General features: G+C 38.7%; 1 protein-coding gene across 1 annotated transcript in view; it reads left to right on the forward strand.

Moving 5' to 3' along the window:
- cacna1g (calcium channel, voltage-dependent, T type, alpha 1G subunit) overlaps window positions 1-21,237 on the forward strand; it is a 329,783-nt gene extending 308,546 nt beyond the window's left edge. The window contains exons 35-38 of the mRNA XM_061967247.2: window positions 6,025-6,147; window positions 8,288-8,495; window positions 11,729-11,898; window positions 18,069-21,237. Of these exons, the coding sequence (XP_061823231.2) occupies window positions 6,025-6,147; window positions 8,288-8,495; window positions 11,729-11,898; window positions 18,069-18,983 (1,416 nt within the window). The 3' untranslated portion in view covers window positions 18,984-21,237. The remainder of the gene's footprint in view (window positions 1-6,024; window positions 6,148-8,287; window positions 8,496-11,728; window positions 11,899-18,068) is intronic.
- Window positions 21,238-25,148: the final 3,911 nt, after the last annotated feature.

Consider the following 25,148-nt stretch of genomic DNA (forward strand, 5'->3'; position numbering starts at 1 on the left):
TGTTCTGCATGCAATTACATATCTTTTAAACTTCCATTTTGTCTAACAATGCAACAAAATATTATATTATTATACATTCCAAAAAGGTTTTTAAAAAACAAAACAAAAAACAAAAAAACAAAAACAAAAAAAACAAAAAAAACAAACAAAAAAATAATAAATAAATATATATATATATATATATATATATATATATATATATATATATATATATATATATATATATATATATATATATATATATATGTAATATTAAATGTCGTCTTAACTTATGATTTAAAAAAAAGTTATCCATCAAATTGTACACTGTAAAAATGACAGGACTTTACGATAAAATTCTGCCGACTGAGCTGCCAGTTTTGTTTTACCGTAAAAACAACGTTGTTACCGTTTTTCCATTTACAGTAATACACAATAAAAACAGCAAACATAGATTTGACAGTAAAAAAAAATACTTGCAGCTCATGTATTTTATTGCATAAAAACCACTGCAAATTTTACAGTAAAATTCTAGCAACTGAGCTTCCAGTTTTTTACAGTAAAATCTAATGATTTTTTTTTGTTACAGTAAACGTGAAAAATATACAACAATCAAATGCATAGACAATTATGTAATATCACAAGTTGATTATACATGTATATTCATATATTATTCACTGTTGCAAGCGGCCCTCAATGGAAATAAGTTTGACATGCTTGCTTTAGAACAAGTTAACATTTTTGACCTCAGGGACCAACGTTTCCATTAAAGAATTATGAATCCTACTCTTGATGTTAATCATATTTAATAATTATTTCTAACCCACTTACAATTTAGCAGGATAAACAATGTCAAATGATATGAAAGCATGTGTTAATCACAATGAATATTATTTATTTAACACATAAACCTTCGGCCTAGGTCAGGCTGATTAGAAAAATAAATACTAAACAAATATTCTGCTTGGGGGATTCTTAAATAACTGATTCAATTATTTAGTCTTAAAATAAATAAACTCAATAATACATATAATATTATATATATGTATATATATGCATGTATATATATATATATATATATATATATATATATATATATATATATATATATATATATATATATATATGCATATATATGTATGTGTGTGTGTGTGTGTGTGTGTGTATATGTTTATATATATATATATATATATATATATATATGTGTTGCTTTTTTTAAACTGTCATTAAAATTAAAGTGCAAATTAAATTCACCACTTTAGTCATAATTTTTGCGCAAAAATTCTCCAGACTTCTTCTGTTTATCTGATATCATCAATACTGCCACACGTGGTAAAGAAGTGTGTTACAACTGAGTACTACTGCAGCCCATACAGACCACAGCTGAGAACAAGACATTTTTTTGGTGGACCTCTAGGGGGCGCTGTTGAACATGGATCATATGTCAATGCTGAATTTGATAAGTCTGAAATTGGTTTGTATAGATATTTTTCTTTACATGTGGTCCTTCTTTTAGAAGAGGTGTTGCTAAAAAGTCAGAAAAAACAAAAACGGTGCAGGGTTCAAGCTCACAATTAGCTAGACCAGGGGTCCCCAAACTACGGCCCCCCAGCATCCAAAATCCGGCCCACAGGAAGTCCCAAGTTAATTTTTTAAATGTTTTAATTTTTTTAATCTTTCCATTCTAATCCATTTTCTACCACTTGTTACTCTCGGTGTCTCCTAGCCGCTCAGGCAAATCATATTGCCTAAAAATGAATTTTCCCATCGATAACGTGACAATGTTAAATGTCAAAACGGATTAAAAAGACAATGTATATATATACAGGTAAAAGCCAGTAAATTAGAATATTTTGAAAAACTTGATTTATTTCAGTAATTGCATTCAAAAGGTGTAACTAGTACATTATATTTATCCATTGCACACAGACTGATGCATTCAAATGTTTATTTCATTTAATTTTGATGATTTGAAGTGGCAACAAATGAAAATCCAAAATTCCATGTGTCACAAAATTAGAATATTACTTAAGGCTAATACAAAAAAGGGATTTTTAGAAATGTTGGCCAAATGAAAAGTATGAAAATGAAAAATATGAGCATGTACAAAACTCAATACTTGGTTGGAGCTCCTTTTGCCTCAATTACTGCGTTAATGCGGCGTGGCATGGAGTCGATGAGTTTCTGGCACTGCTCAGGTGTTATGAGAGCCCAGGTTGCTCTGATAGTGGCCTTCAACTCTTCTGCGTTTTTGGGTCTGGCATTCTGCATCTTCCTTTTCACAATACCCCACAGATTTTCTATGGGGCTAAGGTCAGGGGAGTTGGCGGGCCAATTTAGAACAGAAATACCATGGTCCGTAAACCAGGCACGGGTAGATTTTGCGCTGTGTGCAGGCGCCAAGTCCTGTTGGAACTTGTAATCTCCATCTCCATAGAGCAGGTCAGCAGCAGGAAGCATGAAGTGCTCTAAAACTTGCTGGTAGACGGCTGCGTTGACCCTGGATCTCAGGAAACAGAGTGGGCCGACACCAGCAGATGACATGGCACCCCAAACCATCACCCAACCATGCAAATTTTGCATTTCCTTTGGAAATTGAGGTCCCAGAGTCTGGAGGAAGACAGGAGAGGCACAGGATCCACGTTGCCTGAAGTCTAGTGTAAAGTTTCCACCATCAGTGATGGTTTGGGGTGCCATGTCATCTGCTGGTGTCAGTCCACTCTGTTTCCTGAGATCCAGGGTCAACGCAGCCGTCTACCAGAAAGTTTTAGAGCACTTCATGCTTCCTGCTGCTGACCTGCTCTATGGAGATGGAGATTTCAAGTTCCAACAGGACTTGGCGCCTGCACACAGCGCAAAATCTACCCGTGCCTGGTTTACGGACCATGGTATTTCTGTTCTAAATTGGCCCGCCAACTCCCCTGACCTTAGCCCCATAGAAAATCTGTGGGGTATTGTGAAAAGGAAGATGCAGAATGCCAGACCCAAAAACGCAGAAGAGTTGAAGGCCACTATCAGAGCAACCTGGGCTCTCATAACACCTGAGCAGTGCCAGAAACTCATCGACTCCATGCCACGCCGCATTAACGCAGTAATTGAGGCAAAAGGAGCTCCAACCAAGTATTGAGTATTGTACATGCTCATATTTTTCATTTTCATACTTTTCAGTTGGCCAACATTTCTAAAAATCCCTTTTTTGTATTAGCCTTAAGTAATATTCTAATTTTGTGACACACAGAATTTTGGATTTTCATTTGTTGCCACTTCAAATCATCAAAATTAAATGAAATAAACATTTGAATGCATCAGTCTGTGTGCAATGAATAAATATAATGTACTAGTTACACCTTTTGAATGCAATTACTGAAATAAATCAAGTTTTTCAAAATATTCTAATTTACTGGCTTTTACCTGTATGTATGTATATATATATATATATATATATATATATATATATATATATATATATATATATATATATATATATATATATATATATAAATGTATATATATACTGTATATCCATCCATCCATCTTCTTCCGCTTATCCGAGGTCGGGTCGCGGGGGCAGCAGCTTAAGCAGGAAAAGCCCAGACTTCCCTCTCCCCAGCCACTTCGTCCAGCTCCTCCCGGGGGATCCCGAGGCGTTCCCAGGCCAGTCGGGAGACATTGTCTTCCCAACGTGTCCTGGGTCTTCCCCGTGGCCTCCTACCGGTCGGACGTGCCCAATATATTTATTTATATATATATATATATATATATATATGTATATATATATATATATATATATATATATATATATATATATATATATATATATATATATATATATATATATATATACAACCCGGCCCCCGGCCAAATTTTTTTAACCCAATGCGGCCCACGAGTCAAAAAGTTTGGGGACCCCTGAGCTAGGCGCTTAGAGCACACTCGTGGTTGATCATTGTGACTAAACTCGGAGCAGACTTAACATTAGGCAAACATATGCCTGTGGCCATGGGATTTCCAGGGGCCCCAAAACATCTCACAAAAATGATTGTACAGTTTTCTTCTAGTCAACACGATTTTTATTTTTTTTTTGTCTTAATTTGTGCGCTTTAAAATACATTAAAATTCTTAATCAATCTGATGATTTTCGACAGCTGCCTTCTCACGTAATGGACTATTCCATGTTACTGCACATATACAGATTTGATTCCAGAAACCAGCCTAAAACAAACCTGTAGTCACGGTTATGAGTGTTTTTTTTTAATAAAAATGAAGCAGTTACCCAAGTGGAGCAGAGAAGGCGAGAAGAAAGCAAACAATTTTTGTTAAAACGACCTGAAGTGTCAACCTTTTCCTCACCGAATTTAAGAGATCAACACAACAAGAGTGACACTTTTCATCACAAATATGTGAGTATTAAAACGCTGCAAATGGTAAACTATTGGTCTGGTAAGACGTAGTGCAGGTCGGCAGGAAGGAACTAGAGAAGCACTTTTTCAAAATCAGCAGCCTCGTCTTTTTTAAACACGGCCACCATCACAAGCTCTGTTTTGCACACCAGTCACACACGCCCGGCTTTGACAATAGTAGCGCTATGCGTCACTGCGCTAACAAAACATCAATGATCTCTGAAAATGGCTTACACACACAGTCGATTAATGTTTCTACTTTCCAATTGCAGCAAAAGCATCGTGATCAGTGCTTCTATCTCAATAATAGCTTTAATGTGCAACTCTCATGGTAGTTTAAACAACATGTAAATGACCATGTTGTTTTTGTTATGTAGAGGGCCCCTATCGCTGGGTTTGCCTTGGGCTCCCAATGACTAAATACGCCCTCTCGTGATAAAATCTGCACAACAGCAAGTGCATGCCTTTTTTAAATACTTTTGTGCACCAAGATCTCTACTGTGGGTGAGCGCGCGCCTGTGCACATGTACATGGATGAAGTCTGAAAGCCAGTCGAAGCCAAAGTTTAACTTCTAAAGGTGACAAATCGAGACATATATGTATTAAATGTGTTCTCTTAAAGTACTAATAAAAGCATAAGCCGGTGGTATTCTTGTCAAATGTTTTAGTTTAGAAGTTATAACATTGGGCAAGTTGCAAACATCAATAAACATGTCGCTGACGTTGTGTGTGGTGTGGTTCAAAAGTTGTTGTTTTTTTAATTAGGAAGGATATTTTTTTTGCTTTTGACCGAGATTCCATTGCAATCTAAATTGACAAAGATCTTAGAACATGCCTCATCTCTTAGTTCCATAGTCAAAGGTTGGGCCAGACTTACCCAGTTGAATTTCGTATTCCCAGATGTTTTGTACGATTGCATGGACACAGGTCTGTTAGGGACAATGGCTGCATGAGTTTGGTGTGGATGAACTCAAACTGATTGTTAGCCGGTGACCTCTGACATTGCAAATGTGTTTTTTTGGCAAACAGAGGAACATATCTAGACATATTCTAAAATGTATAAAGTGGACGCTTTTATAGATTAGAACAAATTCCGTAGTTTCTTCAATTTTCACAATGTAAGTGTCCATATAACTGTGTCGTTTGTACGTGCGCATGGTGTATTTTTGTGTTTTCCACATTTTGTTCGGTGAAATATACATGATATATATGTTAGGAGTGTAATGTCCTTGTTGCCACTGTATATGTACAGTATGTATACTATATATGTATATCAGGGGCATCCAAACTTGTTCCTCATCCAAGCTGAAACCAAGTCAAGACATGTCAAGACATGCTAAAGTGTTAGATATTTCTCAATAATTTTAGTTTTTAGTGTAATATGTTGCAGCTGTATTGCTCAGTGGGCAACACTGAGTTGGAATCACAGGCAGGGTGAATAGTAACATTGAGATATGTCCTTAGGCAAGACCATGTATGTTATGAGATGATTCATTGTAGGTATAATATTCCTTTAAAGCCGCTAAACATTTATCTCTGCGCCGCCTTTTGGACACCCCTGGTGTATTTCGGTCTTATTATTTATGTTTTGTACCAAGCACATTGTGTTGGTTTTACTCACCAGGCGTTGTCTCTCCCTGTTTAGATCCCTCTAGCCGAGATGGACGCTCTCTCTCTGGCCTCTGAGAAATCCTGGTCCCTAGCTCTGACAGAAGACTCGGTCACTGATGATTTTAACTCCCTCTTTCTCAGCAGTCTGGAATGCAATGTACTGACCGCAGTTAATTTTGTTTTTCATACCTGCTCCTCCTTTGCCCCCTTTTACAGTAACTCGTAGTGGCGTTTCCTTGCCAGGGTCTTCCAAAGCCACTTGCCCATCGCGCTAACTTTCAGTGCTGCAGTTTAACAGGCAAAGTAACTGTCTACCAAATGGTTCAAAGTGCAGGTTAAATCAAATGTACCAGCATCGGAATGTGTCTCCATTAGAAATAGTATTACACCAACTTTACTTGATGGGCAATACTGAATTATTTCTTTAATTAGAAATTACAAAATATCTCTTATTGTTCTGAACTCATGTTTCCATGTCAGTGGCATATTGATCAGAACAATGCAAAGGAGTTGTGTCATAGTTAGGGATGTATATTGTGTAACATTATTTTTTGATACGGGTTCCTAATTGGGTCGGTCCAGGAGGAACGTAAGATTCTGGACTAATGATATCAGTATTTTTTTTTATCAAGCTGACCGTCGTAATTATGACACGCTGTTACGCACGGATACATGATAATCAGCTTGGAATAATAACAAATAAGGAAGCAAAACCACACACAATTTTGTAACGCAACAATATTTCTTCCAAGTCCCCAAAGTCATACACGCTAATAACAGTGAGTGTCAGTTTGAAGTAAACACCACTAAACTCACGACCGCCACTAGCACACCTACGACTTCATCAACCCGACCGTCCTCTAAGCGGTCCAGCAATCCACAGACCAATATTAATCCACTCAAAAAAGTGACATTTTTAAATAATCACTGACCCCGAAAGGGACCAGCGGTAGAAAATAGATGGATGAATGGATGGGTCCTTTTATTTATGTGATACACCCACAACAGAGACACACATACGGTGGCTTAGGGTCCGTCACTCAAATAAGTCTGTCTCAAAACATAAACACAAATAGTTGTTATTGTTACACAATGCACACCCACCTAACATGCTAATTGATTGTACTGACTTATATTATATATTTGATATGGTAAAGGTCTATGAATGAACATGAATACCATACATTACTATTGTTTTACTTTATTAATTATTATTTTATTACTAATATTTTTAAAGGTTATAATAGGAACAAGCGATATAAAATGGATGGATGAATATACCTAGTGTAATTGTAATGAATAGAAACACAGTGATAGATCTTTGCGGTCTTTACAAGATGATGACATGACATGACTGCATTGCACCTTGCACATGCACACATAGCTGCCTTGTTTAAGACTTAAAAAGCAGGTGTTGATACAATACTTCCCTGCTGTGAGATGCTTTTTCATGATGTTGCTGGTGCACAACCTCTTGTACCAAAAATAATGCCAATAAAAATGCTTTTTTTTCACATTGTTACTTAAAGAAATTATATGTACTATCGATAAAAAATATGGATATTGGTATCGGTATCGATAAAATTCTAACTATATATACATCTCTAGTCATAGTTGAAGCCGTGTTGTTCTGGACTAACAGCGCCTCTGCTGGTTACAGCTTATTAGTGAATCAATTATTATTTTTTCAGATCGGTAGTAAAAAGGGTGAATGTGTTTGGAAGGCCCTTGTCAATCTAACCGTGTGTCCTGCAACTTCCTCTTCTCTTTCTCATTCCACGTTTCCAGCCTGATGTTTTCTCGTCCAGTAGAGTAGCGCACCTGACAGTTCGCAGCTTTTCCGCTCTCTCTGTTTCTTCTCTACCTCTCCACTCTTTTTTCTGTGCTTTTCATGTGAGTCTACAACACGTCACAGGTCTTTCCTGTCAATAATCCTCTGTGTGTTTGTTCGGTCATCTGTCTTCTACTTTAGTCTATGGTTTCCCCTCCTATGTGAATGGTGTGTCAAAAAGTGATCTCCAGGCTGCAGGACACTGCCCCAGCTGACACAAGGCTTATACCTTTACCTACAGTTAAAGGAGTGACTCTTAAAGAGTGCTTGCGCTTCAAAGCAAAGTGCTTGTAAATCCACTTGTAAAAGGTTTCTGTGATCTGTGGCAGCATGTACCAGCCAACTCCCAACATCTGTTTTCTGTGTATGCTAAAGACCACTGCTTCTTTGTTCATTGTATTACACACTAGTAGACTTCAGCCACCCATCTTGCAATGGCAGACTGATTCCCTCGTGTTTTCCGCAGACCGAGCAGCTCGACCCTGGGGGAACAATGGAGGACAACCTGTTGAGTGTCAGGAAACCTGCGGTGGGACGCACACACTCCCTACCCAACGACAGCTACATGTTCTTCCCGCTGCAGCCTTCTGGCAAGCCGACCGCGGCTTCAGCACAGCTTCTTGCACAGGCACCTCAGCCCCAGCACATATTGAGCCCCCATAGAGCCCACTCAGGTAGGATGGAATATTTATTTCCTTCACAATAAATGTCACAATAGCTCAGAAGGAAAATCCCATTCATTGTAGAGGCCAGAATGTATTTTTTATTAGCTTCCATCTGTGAGGTAGTCAACAGGATACATACAATATGTTCATGGTATACAGGTGGCTGGATTGGTTATGCAAAATGAATACAGTGGATACATGAATTACAGATTTAGTTTGTTTTTGAACAGGGTTCATAAACAGAACATGTTGTATATTGAAACAAATATCTCTTTAGGAAACAATCTAAGTATGAATATATCAAACAAAAATAACAAGGATGGGATGGTTCAACTTTCTACTGAATAAAAAACAACCTGTGCCCTTCTGACATGCGCACACACTGTCACTAGCCGCGTGGTGCACTCTCAGTTTGAAATCACAAAACTCCTTAACTTTAGTAGCCAAGTACCTACAACGATTAGGAATAAAAAATACAATTAACTTGGTTAATCTTCTTGGTAGATAACCGCTAACAGAAAGCTAGCGCTCCTGAATGTAAACAAATGCCATGGGTGGATCTACACAAACATCGACCGTAACCTCATATGTTTTACTATCACAACATCTTTCGTTTTTTATATTGTTTATAAACCCAGGAAATGTGTCCCTGGACATAAAATAATTTTAATTATGACCATTACCATGTAACTACTTGGTCCTGGATTGATACCAACATTTGTAGTATCACCCAAAACGTATGTAAAGTATCCAACAACAGAAGAATAAGTGTTTATTACATTTGAACAGAAGTGTAAATGGAACATGTTAAAATAGAAAGTAAGCAGATATTAACAGTAAATGAACAAGTAGAATAATCCATCCATTTTATACCGCATGTCCCTCATACGTTTGACAAAATAGTAGAATGATTAATGACACAATAGGTTACTGCCTACGTCAGCAGTCAAATTAGGAGCCTTTGTTTGCTTACTTCTTACTAAAAGAGAAGTTATGTACTATTTTCACTATCTAATTGAATGCATTGCCAACATTGTTCTTTGACTGCAATAAGAAACATATGTTTAATGGATCATAGAATGTTCTATTAAAATAAAGCCAATAATGACATTTGTTTGTGGTCCACTTTATTTTGAAAAGTATCGCAATACATTTTGGTACCGGTACCACAATATTGGTATTTATTGATAAATATTGAATCCATTAATTAATATTGGACAACCCTAATCCCTACCATACATTGCATGGTGGGGATCCAGAGAGGTCTTTTACTACAGTATATTTTTTCAAAGGTTTGAGCATGTGCAAGATGTACAGTATGTGTCTGTAAAATGATTCAGTTAAATTAGGATATCCAAACATAGCTTTTCCATTTATTACTTCTATTTTGTGTGTGTGTAGTGGCGATTTGAGAAACCCAAGAACATCTTAAACCCAGGTTGCGAGCTGTAAAAACTAAATAAGGTCATAGATTCCCACTACATTTGTCAGCAGGTTTATGCGAAAAACCGTTAACATAAACAGATCTAATGGAGGGGTAAGCATAAGATAAGAAATAATCCATCTAAATATGATGCATTTTGTGTAGTCACATTTTCAGTGAGTAATGCATGTTTGAGCCTATACAGGAGAGGTTGTATCAATAATTGGTTTCAATTTGGTGCTGATCCAAAATCGCACATTTCGCCTTGATTGAAGTTTGCTTTGAAGTTTGTCATTGAGTGGTTTGTTTTTTATTAGCACGTTTCCATAAAAAAAAACTACTTTTTTGATGTTCATGAAACCTTGTGAAGGGTCGGACCAAGGGAAAGAAACAGTAAGTTTTGTTGGGGGTTTGAGACGCCGGATATATGGTAGGGATCAAGACCTGACCCAAATTGGGATTTCATGGAGGTTTTGTTTGTTTTGTTGTTCTTTTCTTTAGCTGGATTATAAAAACATAACCAATTTTCACTAAACCTAACTGAAAATTGAGGCCCGGAGCAAGAAGTAGCCCTATATTTATATGCGTATGTGTGTATCTTAACGACAACATTCAGACATACTGTACAATTTGTCTGAGGTATAAGTAAAGAACCAATTAAATTAGAGTCCAAATCACTTCCAATTGCATAGAATTGCTTTTGATACGTTTCTATTCAATTCATGAATATGCTGTCATTAGGGATGGATAACTTTCACATTTGAACCGATACAATTCCTGGTACCTGGGAATCGATGCCAGTACTCAACGGTACCAATTTTCGATACATTTGTGTGTGTAAATACATTTTTATTGTTTTCATTTGTTTTTGTTTAATAACATACTACAAAACATGAATTAAGTCAAATAAAAATAAGACAGCAAGAAACTCTTGAAGTGAATCTGTAAATCTGCAAATATGGGCATGTACATCAACAATATGGTTTGCCTGAGTGGCTGGATGGGACAGATTAAAAAATATACATATATCTATGTTTTTATTTTTTTGATCGATTACGAATCGTTACAAATAAGAATCGTGATTAATTCGAAAATCGATTTAAATTTTTTACACCCCTAATTGATACCTAACCTAAGTTATGATGTTTTTTATCTACAGCCGTGTTTCTTAACCATAAAGCCGGGGGGCCCTTGTTGAGCCACGAGCGCCCCCTCGAGGGTCGCCAGAAATATCAGTTGTAATAGGCCACCACTTGTGGCAGTAACGTCAATCTTAAACAAGAAAACTAGAGCTAAAGTCATCAGGGAAGTTATAAAATACACGGTATATATATACATATGACTCAAGTAGTGATGCTGTATTTTCATTTGCTCTTTAAATTTATGAACAGTTGATTAAAAAACAAAATATATAGCATTATCTTTTATTATAAATATATAGTTAGAATTTTAATTGAATGTACATTTATTTTTCAGCAGTTTTTATGAGTGCCTTCCTTTGCAGTATATTTGACTAATATTTCTTATTTTAATCCGCCTGACCTAAGCCTTGATGATAATATTTTTTGATATAATTTGACTAGGATTATCATGTTAAACTGTAAGTAGAATTGATAGAATTATTGAATATGATTAAAATAAAGAGTAATATTACTAATTCAGTGTTAATATTTGAGTGGACCCCAGGCCCCTCTGAAGTGGAAAAGTTGGGCCCCGAGGTCAAAAAATTTCACAACAGTGTATGAAAAAGGAAGGTTTGGCCTTGACTGGGATCCACTCTCTACTGAGTTCATTTCTACTGTACTTCCTTTTTTTTCAGACTCCAGTGGTTCAGTACATTCACAACCAGAAGAGTTTTCCCAACGACTGGCCATCCCCACCGACCTCTTTAGACCCATCAGCCCTCACAGTCACTCCGACTCTGAAAGCATACCACGACTACCCCCTTCCAGACACTCACATACGCTGAGCCGCAAGCTGCGCAGACAGGTGACCCACCACATCTGTTTTACATCTCAGGGTCAATTTGAACTTTGCTCAAAGGTCTCGTGTCATGACACAGTATGGATGGTTGACTGATTTAGCGAGGTGCTGGACCATAAACCAGACTATAAACTGTCCACAGGTGTGAATGTGCAAATGAATAATATTTTGTCTTTATGTGATCGGCGGGCGCCCAAATTCAGATCACATGTGAAAATGCATGGACAACCTGAGAGTGTAGTTCCTTATCTAAGTAGACACAACTAAAATACTTTTGAATTACCTCTCAGACAGAATAAATCAACATTAGTATTATAATCTCCGTAAGAACTGTTTTTTTGTTTTTTCTAACATCCCTGATATTGTATACCATTGTATTTGATAATTATTACCGTATTTTTCGGAGTATAAGGCGCACTTTAAATCCTTTCATTTTCTCAAAAAGACTGCAGACTGCAATATGACACCAGTAAACAACACCAAAACTTTAAATGATCCATTGAAAAAAAGAACATTACACACGGCACTAAAAAAATCTGTAAAAATGTTTTAGTACGACTTTGAAGCCGCACCGTTTGATGGATTGTCGTCCCATTACAGCTACCGAAGTCAGAGATACAATTATTACTATGGTGCGTGTATAAGGACCGCAAAATGGCACCCATTAGCAGACATATTATCTGGTGTTTTATTTCACAATATTTTGCAAAACCAACTTTTCTTACCTTCTGGTACCTGCTGATGTGTATTTCAGATCTGCATAAGTCCTGAAAATTTGCGCACGTCCGCCACTGTAGTCTGTGCTGATTATGTAGTCGATAAGCTTCTTCTTTTTCACTATCTTCTTGTTATGGCACATTCACCCTCTGCTGTTGCCATTTCTAATGTAAAGTAGCGTAAAGTTGTAACTTATATATGTCAGTAGACTCGCCATGGAAGCGCTAAAAACTACCAGTGTAGTGAGTTTACATAATTTACCCATGGAACTTTAGTTATTAGAGAGTTTTTCATGGGACACATTTCCGGCATTGTTGTTGCACTAGTGAGCCACGGATGAGGTTGTGTAGACGACAAGGAAATGTTTTAAATTTAGAAAAAAAAGATAATAATATGACCCCTTTAATGCGCCTTATAATCTGGTGCGCCTTTTGTATGAAAAAAGACCTGAATAGACCCGCTCATCGGCAGTGTTCCTTGTAATCTGGTGCGCCCTATGGTCCAGAAAATACGGTATTTGCATTTCAAAATGGTATGATAATCAACCTAAAACGATTTTAATAGATTTGTAAGGAATATTATTAGTGGAGATGTAGAAAGGGATTCATACATTTGGTAGTAGTGGTTCTGTGGCTCCATAATGCTCAAAGTAAGAATATAGTACAATTACAAATAGGTACACATTTAAATAAGTAGATACAGGACATAAACAATCATTAGTATTATACTTCAATACTATTTTGTTAGATGACACTTACTGTATATCATTTGTTTGGCTCTTTTACGTGTTCCTCAACATACAGGTGAATCTCACTAAATTAGAATTTCATGGAAATGTTATTTGATTTCAGGTGTTCAATTAAACACTTGACTCTGTGTTAGTGTTGACCACCAGAGTGGTCAACATTAAAATACAATAGCACAGTAGGCCTAAGTAATTATTAAAAACAAGGCAGATGTTTTATTTCATAAGCATATTTAATATTTTTAGCCACTCTGACATTACACACAGTTTGAACAATAACACTGTGTCTGAATATTGGAACATTGGGAAAATTAAACACTTGACAGTATCTTTCGCATCCCACTAGATAGAGCCCATGTACCACAGTTTGAGAATCATTTGTAATATTATTATTAGTATATTAGTAATATTAGTATTTTTTAAATGTGTATGTATATTATTACAATTGTATTATATATTATTTATAGTATTTTATTTTAAATTTTAAAAATAGCAAAAAAGTGCCATGTTTATTTTTAACATTTTGTCCCAGCAAAAAATGCAAAAAAAATAATGAGCAATAGTCAGTCCAAATAACATATTCCACTATCAACAAGTAGAATAGGTTTGTCTTTGGAATACATTTACAAATATCAATTAATCAATCAATCAATCAAAGTTTACTTATATAGCCCTAAATCACGAGTGTCTCAAAGGGCTGCACAAGCCACAACGACATCCTCGGCTCAGATCCCACCTCAGAGCTAGATAAAACTCAACCCAATGGGATGACAATGAGAAACCTTGGAGGGGATCGGTGCAATGGACGTCGAGTGGATCGAGCATAATATTGTGAGAGTCCAGTCCATAGTGGATCTAGTTAATAGTGTGAGAGTCCAGTCCATAGTGGATCTAGTTAATAGTGTGAGAGTCCAGTCCATAGTGGATCTAGTTAATAGTGTGAGAGTCCAGTCCATAGTGGATCTAGTTAATAGTGTGAGAGTCCAGTCCATAGTGGATCTAGTTAATAGTGTGAGAGTCCAGTCCATAGTGGATCTAGTTAATAGTGTGAGAGTCCAGTCCATAGTGGATCTAGCATAATATTGTGAGGGTCCAGTCCATAGTGGATCTAGTTAATAGTGTGAGAGTCCAGTCCATAGTGGATCTAGTTAATAGTGTGAGAGTCCAGTCCATAGTGGATCTAGCATAATATTGTGAGGGTCCAGTCCATAGTGGATCTAGCATAATATTGTGAGAGTCCAGTCCATAGTGGATCTAGTTAATAGTGTGAGAGTCCAGTCCATAGTGGATCTAGTTAATAGTGTGAGAGTCCAGTCCATAGTGGATCTTGCATAATATTGTGAGAGTCCAGTCCATAGTGGGGCCAGCAGGAGATCATCTTGAGTGGAGACAGGTCAGCAGCGCAGAGACGTCCCCAACTGATGCACAGATGAGTGATACACCCCAGGTCCCAACTTTGGACAGGTTACGAATCATCTGTGGTCACCAAATTTGGGCAGAAAAGAAACAGCAAATCAACTGGTCTAAAAGGGGGGTCTATTTAAAGGCTAGCTAATAACATATTCTACTATTAACAAGTAGAATAGGTTCGTCTTTGGAATACATTTACAAATATGCATAATCACGCTGATGTTGTTACCGTTTTTAAAGTTGTACATGTCCATGTGGCACAAACATTTGTATAAGAACAGGGTAGAGTACAAAGTATGAATAGAATCATTTAAATTCCTAATATTTTTCTTGAATTATCACTATCAGACATGGAGAGAAGGTATGATTATTATATATACATTTTTAAATATGTTTCATATCAATATTGAACTTTTTTTTTTTTTTCACATTTTATAAGGTGTTGAATTCGGGGTAGCTGTGAGCTGTAACCATCCAAATCATTATAAATGAAGAAATACCTATGACATAATATAAATAAATATTTCACTGTGTATGAAGTGAATTTAAAGAACATAAGAGCCTCACTGCTTTAATTAAACTACAGGAAAAAGTGCACTTTTCAAAGATGTTACTATTTATTGAGCTGGACCTGTATGTTATTGACTGACTAAAGACAACAAAACCTCCCCCCAAATTACCTTTCTAAACAGTGTCCTTCCCCTTTTCCTCCCCCTCTCCCCCCCTCATACGTATCATTTTCCATATCGTATCTGTTCTGGTCTGACCCCAGCTCAGCTGGGCGCCTGACCCCGAGCTGCTGCTCAAACACAGATACTCCTGTTTCTGAAACAGTGAGAGGAAAGTAGACTTTTTCTAGCATAGAGCCTTTCAGAAACACTGGACTCCATGCTCATATTGCAAAAAGACACAAACACATAGTATGAACACTCCATTTTTTTTTTTTAATCTTCAATTTCTTCGTTAACCATCCATCATCTAATATTCCAAAACATATACTTGGCAATAATATATAGTTTTATTGTATTGCCGGGTTATTAAATGGCAGTGTGTTTGCAGAACTCAGGGGATTGTAAAACAACACATGCGCTCCATACAATGTGACTTGTTTTTGTACAGTGTGATGGAGCACTTTTGTATCGACTACCTGGCTAAACCTGTCAGAGTGCTCTTTAAAGACCACTTATATATTGCATTGTTTTAGTACGCACTCTTTCTGTGCAGCCTGTGACCACTGGGTGTCTCTGTGGTCACACCCTTAAAGCTCATGCAAGAGAAGCCATTATTCCTCAACATGAACCCTGTCTGAAACTCATCCATGTTCGTGTGTGAACGTACTCAAGTTGACCCCTCAGCAAAGTGGAGCAATTTAAATCTTCTCTTTTACCCAATCAGTGGATGAGAGTCAATCACAACTTGAGGACATTGTATGAGTTTTAACTCGCGTCGTTGCTGCGGTGGCACGTCCTGTTCACCCTCTGACTATTTGCCACGCACACTGACATGGAAACATAATCCGATTTAACAAGCGGGCGATAAATGACGCGGATCGCTACTACAACATTACAGATGTTTTGTGCGAAAGGTCAAAGGTTAGAGGGTTCACCGTGTCAGCTGGCAAGCAATATGCTAAAAGCATATGAACAGATCTTTTTTTTTATTCGGAATCATATGGCCGCTTTCCTGGGTGAATCTCCCATGAGGGGAAGTGGAGCGGGGGTTGATCATTTTGCAATGCAGTCCGCTGAAAATGATGGAAAGCCATATTAATACCCTTCCATACCCTTCCTTCGCGATATTGCCATATTTTTGCTGAAAGGATTTAGTCGAGAACATCGACGATAAAGTTCCCAACATTTGGTCGCTGATAAAAAAGCCTTGCCTCTACCGGAAGTAGCAGACGCGTAGGGTGACGTCACAGGTTGTGGAGCTCCTCACATCCGCACATTGTTTACAATCATGGCCACCAGCAGCGAGAGCGATTCGAACCGAGAAAGCGACGATTTCACCATTAATTTGAGCGAGGATGAAAGATTTGTGGATGAGGAAAGTGAGAGTGAAGGACTAGAGGGCAGTGGGAGCGATTCAGATGGGGAAGATGCTGTGAGAGGCGGGTGGGATCTGATATTCAGCTGGGAATGACTAAAACAGTAAATAAACACAAAACATATATATACTCTATTAGCCACAACACAACCAGGCTTATATTTAATATGCCACAAATTAATCCCGCATAACAAACACCTCCCCCCTCCCGTCCATACAACCCACCAATACAACTCAAACACCTGCACAACACACTCAATCCCACAGCCCAAAGTACCGTTCACCTCCCCAAAGTTCATACAGCACATACTGTATATTTCCCCAAAGTCCCCAAAGTTACGTACGTAACATGCACGTAGCGGTACACACGTACGGGCAAGCGATCAAATGTTTGGAAGCGTACTCACGGTACCGTGTCTGCGTATCCAACTCAAAGTCCTCCTGCTGAGAGTCTCTGTTGTCCCAGTTCTCCACAGGCCAATGGTAAAGATTGACTGTCATCTTTCGGGAATGTAAACAATGAAACACCGGTCGTGTTTGTGTTGCTGCAGTCGGCCGCAATACACCGCTTTCCTCCTACAGCTTTCTTCTTTGCTGTCTCCATTGTTCATTGAACAAATTGCAAAAGATTCACCAACACAGATGTCCAGAATACTGTGGAATTTTGCGATGAAACAGACGACTTAATAGCTGGCCACCATGCTGTCTCAAAATGTCCTCTTCAATCCGCGACGTCACGCGCTGACGCGAGACATTTTCAGCAGGATATGTCGCGCGAAATGTAAAATTGCACTTTAGTAAACTAACCCGGCCGTATTGGCATGTGTTGCAATGTTAAGATTTCATCATTGAATATATAAACTATCAGACTGCGTGGTCGGTAGTAGTGGGTTTCAGTAGGCCTTTAATTGACTAATTGTGAGCATGTTTACAAACCCAGCAACAGATTCTGACCATAAAAGCAAACTAAATAAATGTGAAATAATTTATAGGATAGCATAATGCACGAATGCTGCAGCTCCAGTTTGACTTTCGGTAAAGAATAAAAAAACGATGACATCTGCCCAGTTTGTGAACCTTGACCCAAACTACGACTTCTCATCCTCATCAAGTCCCACTCACCAGGTTCCCTCCCTCATTTCTAATCCCTCATATTTCCACCAATCCCCCCTCTCATTGCACATTTATCTCACACTTCCTCATCCATCCCGCCCTAAATATTTCATCCCACCTTTCTCCCCCGTGCCTCGTCTTGCAGGTCGCAGTGTCTACTGACTCTCAGGAGGCCCTGTGCTCGGATGGAGAGGGAAGCAGCGAAGGACTTGTGAATGCGGCTTCTCTTGGCCTCCCTCCACATCTCTCTGACTCCTCATCCTCCACCTCCTCACCCTTTCCCTTCCACCATCACCAGCAAGAGCAGCCTGCGCTCTGTCTGGTCCCGGCCACACCGGGGGCGTCCCCGAAACCTTCGCGCCCCAGCGGCGTGCAGCACCGCCTCGACTCGCCTCCGCCCTTACCGGTGAGGCCGCAGCGACAAAACGAGGCAAACGTGGATCAGGAAGTGTCCCTTATTACCGGGGCCGGGTTGACCGGGAGCGATGACGTCATCCGGACTGATGAACTCGGCAGTAGCAGCAGCGTCGGCGCCACAGAGGACTACGAGAACAACGCGCACTGTCAAGAAAGCGAGAGCCCTCGCTTGAGGCCGTTGAAGAGGTTCCACAGCGTTGACACGCAAGGCCGCAGCGTCCTCCTGCCCCGCCTTCGCCCTCACTCCTGGCTGGACGACCCGCGGCGCCACTCGGTGGAGGTCTGCTCCGTGGTGGAGTCCCGCCCCCAATACAGCACCACGTCCACGTCTTCTGGTTTCGTGTCGCAGGCCGACAGTCTGCAGATCCGCAGCCAGACTCAGACCTCGCTGCTCTCACCTCGCCGCAAAAAGAAGATGAGCCCACCTTGCATCTCCGTGGATCCGCCTGACGGTTCGGAGCCCTCGTCAGGGTTGCTGCCGCCCTTGCCCGGTCGGGACTCATGCCTGAGGCGGAGAGCGCCCTCTAGTGACTCGAAGGACTCTTTAGATCTCGGTGTTGGAGAAGGTTCCGGACAGGACCCCAACGCCAACCCCATGCTACTGACTCTTCCCAGTTTGTCCTTTGAGAAGACTGATGGCTGACAAGCGAACACACAAAGACGCACACAAGACCTAATGTGATATTTCAAGTAATGCTGTAAAGAGTGAGACACCCCCGGCTCCTTTTCCAGGAGCAGTGCTGTAGTAGCGCCACCGTCCTTTGTCTTTGTATTTTTAAAAACTGCCAAAAAGGGAGACCACACAAGACACACCAGCGTCTCCCCTCCTGCTTACAGCTGCATGCAATTGGCTGCAGTCGACCCGGCAACCTCTGGAGTGACATCACAAAGCGATGCCACCTTAGAACTTCCGTTGGAGGTACAAAGCAATATGAACGTTTTAGAGACACTATTTTCTTAAATTATTAGACAGGATGTTAGTTAGATTATTAGTGTTTGTACAGGATGTTGTTTTTTTATGTTTAATTTTTTTTTTCTTCATTTTTTCTGAAAGGTTTTGTCTTGTCTTTTTGTTCCACTCTAGGTTATTTCTAGCTTTCTTGGTTTACTGAGGAAAGTGGACGTTTTACAAAGTGCTGAAGACTATGTATTTGTAGGAATAATATATATATATATATATATATATATATATATATATATATATATATATATATATATATATATATATATATATATATATAACAAGTTATTAAACGTAGCTTGGATTTTTAAGCACACTCATTTAACTCAGTGGTTGATTGTTACAGTAGAACCGGAAGCCCGATCCTCACGTGTTACGAATCGCTACAAACTTTTGTTCAGTGTTTGTATTTCATTGCTTCCATGTTATTATACATAGCTTGGGGAGTATAGAATGTTCAAAAGAAATTGAATGAAGGGGATTATCAAACAATCCTCGACTTGTGTGACGCTGGAAATGACACAAAAGCACATTATTTCATGTTTCACCTCATGAACCTTATTCTATACTATGGATTTATTTATTTTTCAAAATAAACACTTATTTAAACTTGGATTCTTGCAACGAAAAATAATTGTGGGGAGCTAAAGCAGCACCTATATGAATGTTATAGTCCGGGGCGTGTGTTTTTGTAAACCACAAAAAGAAGGGGGCTATAATTCAAAGCAGGCTGTTATATTCGAAATTAAAAAAAAAAAGTTTATAACTTCGCTGTAGATGATAGCTTTATTTTTCAACTTTAATTATCATTTGGGGTGCATGAGAAAATACTATAGAACAATGATTCTCAAAACTGCGGGCTCCATCTAGTGATATGCCCAAGAATCACTTGATTAAATATTCAAACACAGTGTTACTGTTCAAACTGTATGTAATGTTACAGTGGCCAAAAATATTTATTATACTTTATAATTAAAACAGCTGCCTTGTTTTTAATGAATATTTAGGCCTACTACACTACTGTATTTTAATGTGGTTCACTATGGTGTGTTTTCTGAGGTGGTACTTTAAAAACCACTGCTATAGAAAGTAAAATGTGGCTCTTTTTTACCACATGGGCCAGAATTACTAAAGATTTGTGTTTATAAAAGGCCTGCACGTATAGCTGATTGACTAAGATTGTGTGCAGAGGATTGCGTCTCTTAAATAAGCAAAATAGCGAGCGCAATCCATTTAGCGTGTCTATTCTTCATGTATATGCAGAATAGATGCTGATTATCAGAGCGTCCACAATACTGGGAATAGGAGATGCAAATATATTATTTGAGCACTCGCAGTGTGATTCATCAAAACTCAAACTCCTCTGGGGCCGCTGTTTTGTGTCTATACTTACCGCTTTTGAAATGTTTGATCAAACTGAGACCGTTACGCCCAAAATGGCTGTGAGAAATGTCCGTGTGCGTGTCAAAATATTTGGACTGTCATAAATTATAATAGACATATTGTCTATTCAGCGATGCTATTTTATACTGTAAGTGCTGAATGACATAACCCAGCAGGCACAAGACATTAGTAACGTTGATTATACATACATGTCCTTTAAAACTGACTTTAAAACAACGTTGCAAAATAGTTGTATTTGTAAATTGAGATAACGTTGATGTCTAACGTTGGATCCACGCTGTTGGTTGGGAAATGACCAAATTTCAATGGTCAATTCAACGTCATTAAATAAACGTTGTCAAAAAGTATGTTGTTTCAATGTTGTACTTGTGTTGTAGAATATTGGTCCAATGGTCAAATCTATGTCAGAACCCAACATTGATTAAACATTGTCAAAAAGCATGCTGTTACAACGTTTGGTTTGACTTTCTCAATGTCAGAACCTAATTCAACAAGTTCTCAACGTTGTTGTAATGTCTTGTGCGTGCTGGGAAGGGGCTAATTAAAACAAATTTAATTGATCCGTTTTTGTGTCTGCTAGCATTTTTTTAAATGGTGTTTGTTTTCTCATATGGGATATATATCAATATATCTCCTAAACGAAAAAAAATGTTTGCGATATGCATTTTCTTGTTCAATCAATCATCAATCAATGTTTATTTATATAGAACCTAAATCACAAGTGTCTCAAAGGGCTTCACAAGCCACAACGACATCCTCGGTACAGAGCCCACATAAGGGCAAGGAAAAACTCACCCCAGTGGGACGTCGATGTGAATGACTATGAGAAACCTTGGAGAGGACTGCATATGTGGGTAACCCCCCCCTCTAGGGGAGACCGAATGCAATGGATGTCGAGTGGGTCTGACATAATATTGTGAGAGTCCAGTCCATAGTGGATCGAACATAATAGTGAGAGTCCAGTCCATAGTGGGTCAGCAGGAAACCATCCCGAGCGGAGACGAGTCAGCAGCGCAGAGATGTTCCCAACTGATGTTGTTCTCCAGAATGATCCAGACGTACCATCACAGTGCATCTTAGTCGTGCTAAAAATAGGTTATGTTGTCTGGATCGCACTTCAATATAGCCTAGAACAGGTGGTTGGTACTATTTTTGCGTGCTGCCAAATGTCACTGGACCATATGATGTCATCAATGTGGAGGGAAATGACTCCATGGTGACAATTATGTCGGAAATGAAAAAACAGTCCGCACCACTTTTGGACTTGTTATCAATTGCTCACACACTTTTAGTACACTCAATTGAACACTTATTTGGATCCTAGTAGATCAGGCTCTAAGTGTTAGGAAATGAGTTTCCTGTGTTTAATTTTAAACAAACATACAAATTTTGATTGGTGTATTCAACATCAAAATAGAGTAAAAAGTATTGCTTATGGTTTGCAGGTGAGCCAATGATGTTGAATAATCCAGATGAACTGCAGCGGCACATCTAAAATGCCATCGAAATCGTAAAAATGTAGACTTTGACCAAAATGTTCAGGAAAAATATGCATTGAAAGTCTTACAGAGTTTCAGAGGTCAGTTCACAAACGACCTGAGGAGAGCCGAGCACATCTTGTGAGGATTAACTTCACAAGCCTGTGTAGCTTTTTATTTGTCATTAGGGAGATGCCGCCACAGAAGACCATGGAGCTAATAATGGAGCAGCGAAAGCAGTACATAGGAGATTCTATTAATAAAAGAAGAGTTTGCTGCTTTCTTAGTACACGGACAGACTTCGCTTGCAAGAACAAGACGTGTTTAAAAGAGTCAAACATTTGTTCTCAGAAGGTGAGTATGTGCTTTATTTTGATGGTTTAGGTACAAACTATGACACCTGTACCAGTGACGTGTCTTATAGTAGCTTCAGTTTGACTCTGGAATGGATGAATGCATTTCAATTATATCCTATGGCAAAAAAACAAACATTTCTGAACATAAACAAAGGAGACATCATCCAGTATCATGTAGAAGATTTGGAAGTTCCAATGTATGATACACGTTTCCTTTTGGGAACACAGTCACACTCCAAACAGACCAGTTCAGCAGTTAACCTTTCCTGGGCCATGCCTTTAAAAAAGTGTACTCAATGTAGTAGTTATTGTTTTTTGTCTTCTCAGGGGGTGTTTTGCCACTTTTCTGGAAGGTTGCCTATCAATCACAATCCCTATGTGAGACAAGAACAGTGCAGTCTGAATTGTAAAATATGGCTCGTGCTTGACGGAATCATTTATTCTGCCCATAAAGCTCTGTAAACATCCAAAAACCACCAAAAATACTCCATTTACCTGTTAAGACCTGCATATTAACCAAGTATTAGCGACAATGTTATTAGGAGCTCTAACCCTGAGGAACTAATTTTAGTTGATGATTTGGTCAACTTTGACATTCAATTTACAAACCCTGTTTCCATATGAGTTGGGAAATTGTGTTAGATGTAAATATAAACGGAATACAATGATTCGCAAATGCTTTTCAACCCATATTCAATTGAATGCACTACAAAGACAAGATATTTGATGTTCAAACTCATAAACTTTTTTTTTTTTTTTTTGCAAAAAATAATTAACTTAGAATTTCATGGCTGCAACACGTGCCATAGTTGGGAAAGGGCATGTTCACCACTGTGTTATATCACCTTTTCTCTTAACAACACTCAATAAACAATTGGAAACTGAGGAAACTAATTGTTGAAGCTTTGAAAGTGGAATTCTTTCCCATTCTTGTTTTATGTAGAGCTTCAGTCGTTCAACAGTCCGGGGTCTCCGCTGTCGTATTTTACGCTTCATAATGCGCCACACATTTTCGATAGGAAACAGGTCTGGACTGCAGGTGGGCCAGGAAAGTACCCGCACTCTTTTTTTTACGAAGCCACGCTGTTGTAACACGTGCTGAATGTGGCTTGGCATTGTCTTGCTGAAATAAGCAGGGGCGTCCATGAAAAAGACGGCGCTTAGATGGCAGCATATGTTGTTCCAAAACCTGTATGTACCTTTCAGCATTAATGGTGCCTTCACAGATGTGTAAGTTACCCATGCCTTGGGCACTAATGCACCCCCATACCATCACAGATGCTAGCTTTTGAACTTTGCGTTCGATAACAGTCTGGATGGTTCGCTTCCCCTTTGGTCCGGATGACACGATGTCGAATATTTCCAAAAACAATTTGAAATGTGGACTCGTCAGACCACAGAACACTTTTCCACTTTGCATGAGTCCATCTTAGATGATCTCGGGCCCAGAGAAGCCGACGGCGTTTCTGGATGTTGTTGATAAATGGCTTTCGCTTTGCATAGTAAAGTTTTAACTTGCACTTACAGATGTAGCGACAAACTGTATTTAGTGACAGTGGTTTTCTGAAGTGTTCCTGAGCCCATGTGGTGATATCCTTTAGAGATTGATGTCGATTTTTGATACAGTGCCGTCTGAGGGATCGAAGGTCACGGTCATTCAATGTTGGTTTCCGGCCATGCCGCTTACGTGGAGTGATTTCTCCAGATTCTCTGAACCTTTTGATGATATTATGGACCGTAGATGTTGAAATCCCTAAATTTCTTGCAATTGCACTTTGAGAAGCGTTGTTCTTAAACTGTTTGACTATTTGCTCACGCAGTTGTGGACAAAGGGGTGTACCTCGCCCCATCCTTTCTTGTGAAAGACTGAGCATTTTTTGGAAAGCTGTTTTTATACCCAATCATGGCACCCACCTGTTCCCATTTAGCCTGCACACCTGTGGGATGTTCCAAATAAGTGTTTGATGAGCATTCCTTGACTTTATCAGTATTTATTGCCACCTTTCCCAACTTCTTTGTCACATGTTGCTGGCATCAAATTCTAAAGTTAATGATTATTTGCAAAAAAAAATAAATGTGTATCAGTTTGAACATCAAATATGTTGTCTTTGTAGCATATTCAACTGAATATGGGTTGAAAATGATTTGCAAATCATTGTATTCCGTTTATATTTACATCTAACACAATTTCCCAACTCATATGGAAACGAGGTTTGTAGACCTAAAGACATTGTGAGGAAGACACGACAAGATGCTTCTTTGCTACCAGCATTTTTTACCTGAGGGGTTAGGATTGTGATGAATTAATTATCTCTACAGGGAACACAAGTCTCATGCTGAAAGAAATAAACATCCCATCATTCGGCATCCCAGTGAGAGCAGACATTGTACAGTAAGTGATTGTGTTATTATGTTAGTAGTTTGTATTTCTTTCTTAGTACTTAGCAACACTGCCACATGATAGTGTTTAAGTAGATCTGGATCTGCTTATCACTCAGCGCCTAAAACTTGGAGCTCATATTTCTTATATTTAGGTTCAAATATATACAGTAAGGTTCTGGATCATCATTTGTCCCAAAGCAGTCGTTGTGTGCTTTCATGAAGTCTGC

The sequence above is a fragment of the Nerophis lumbriciformis genome, linkage group LG11 (assembly GCF_033978685.3).
Source record: "Nerophis lumbriciformis linkage group LG11, RoL_Nlum_v2.1, whole genome shotgun sequence".
NCBI classification, from domain to species: Eukaryota; Metazoa; Chordata; class Actinopteri; order Syngnathiformes; family Syngnathidae; genus Nerophis; species Nerophis lumbriciformis.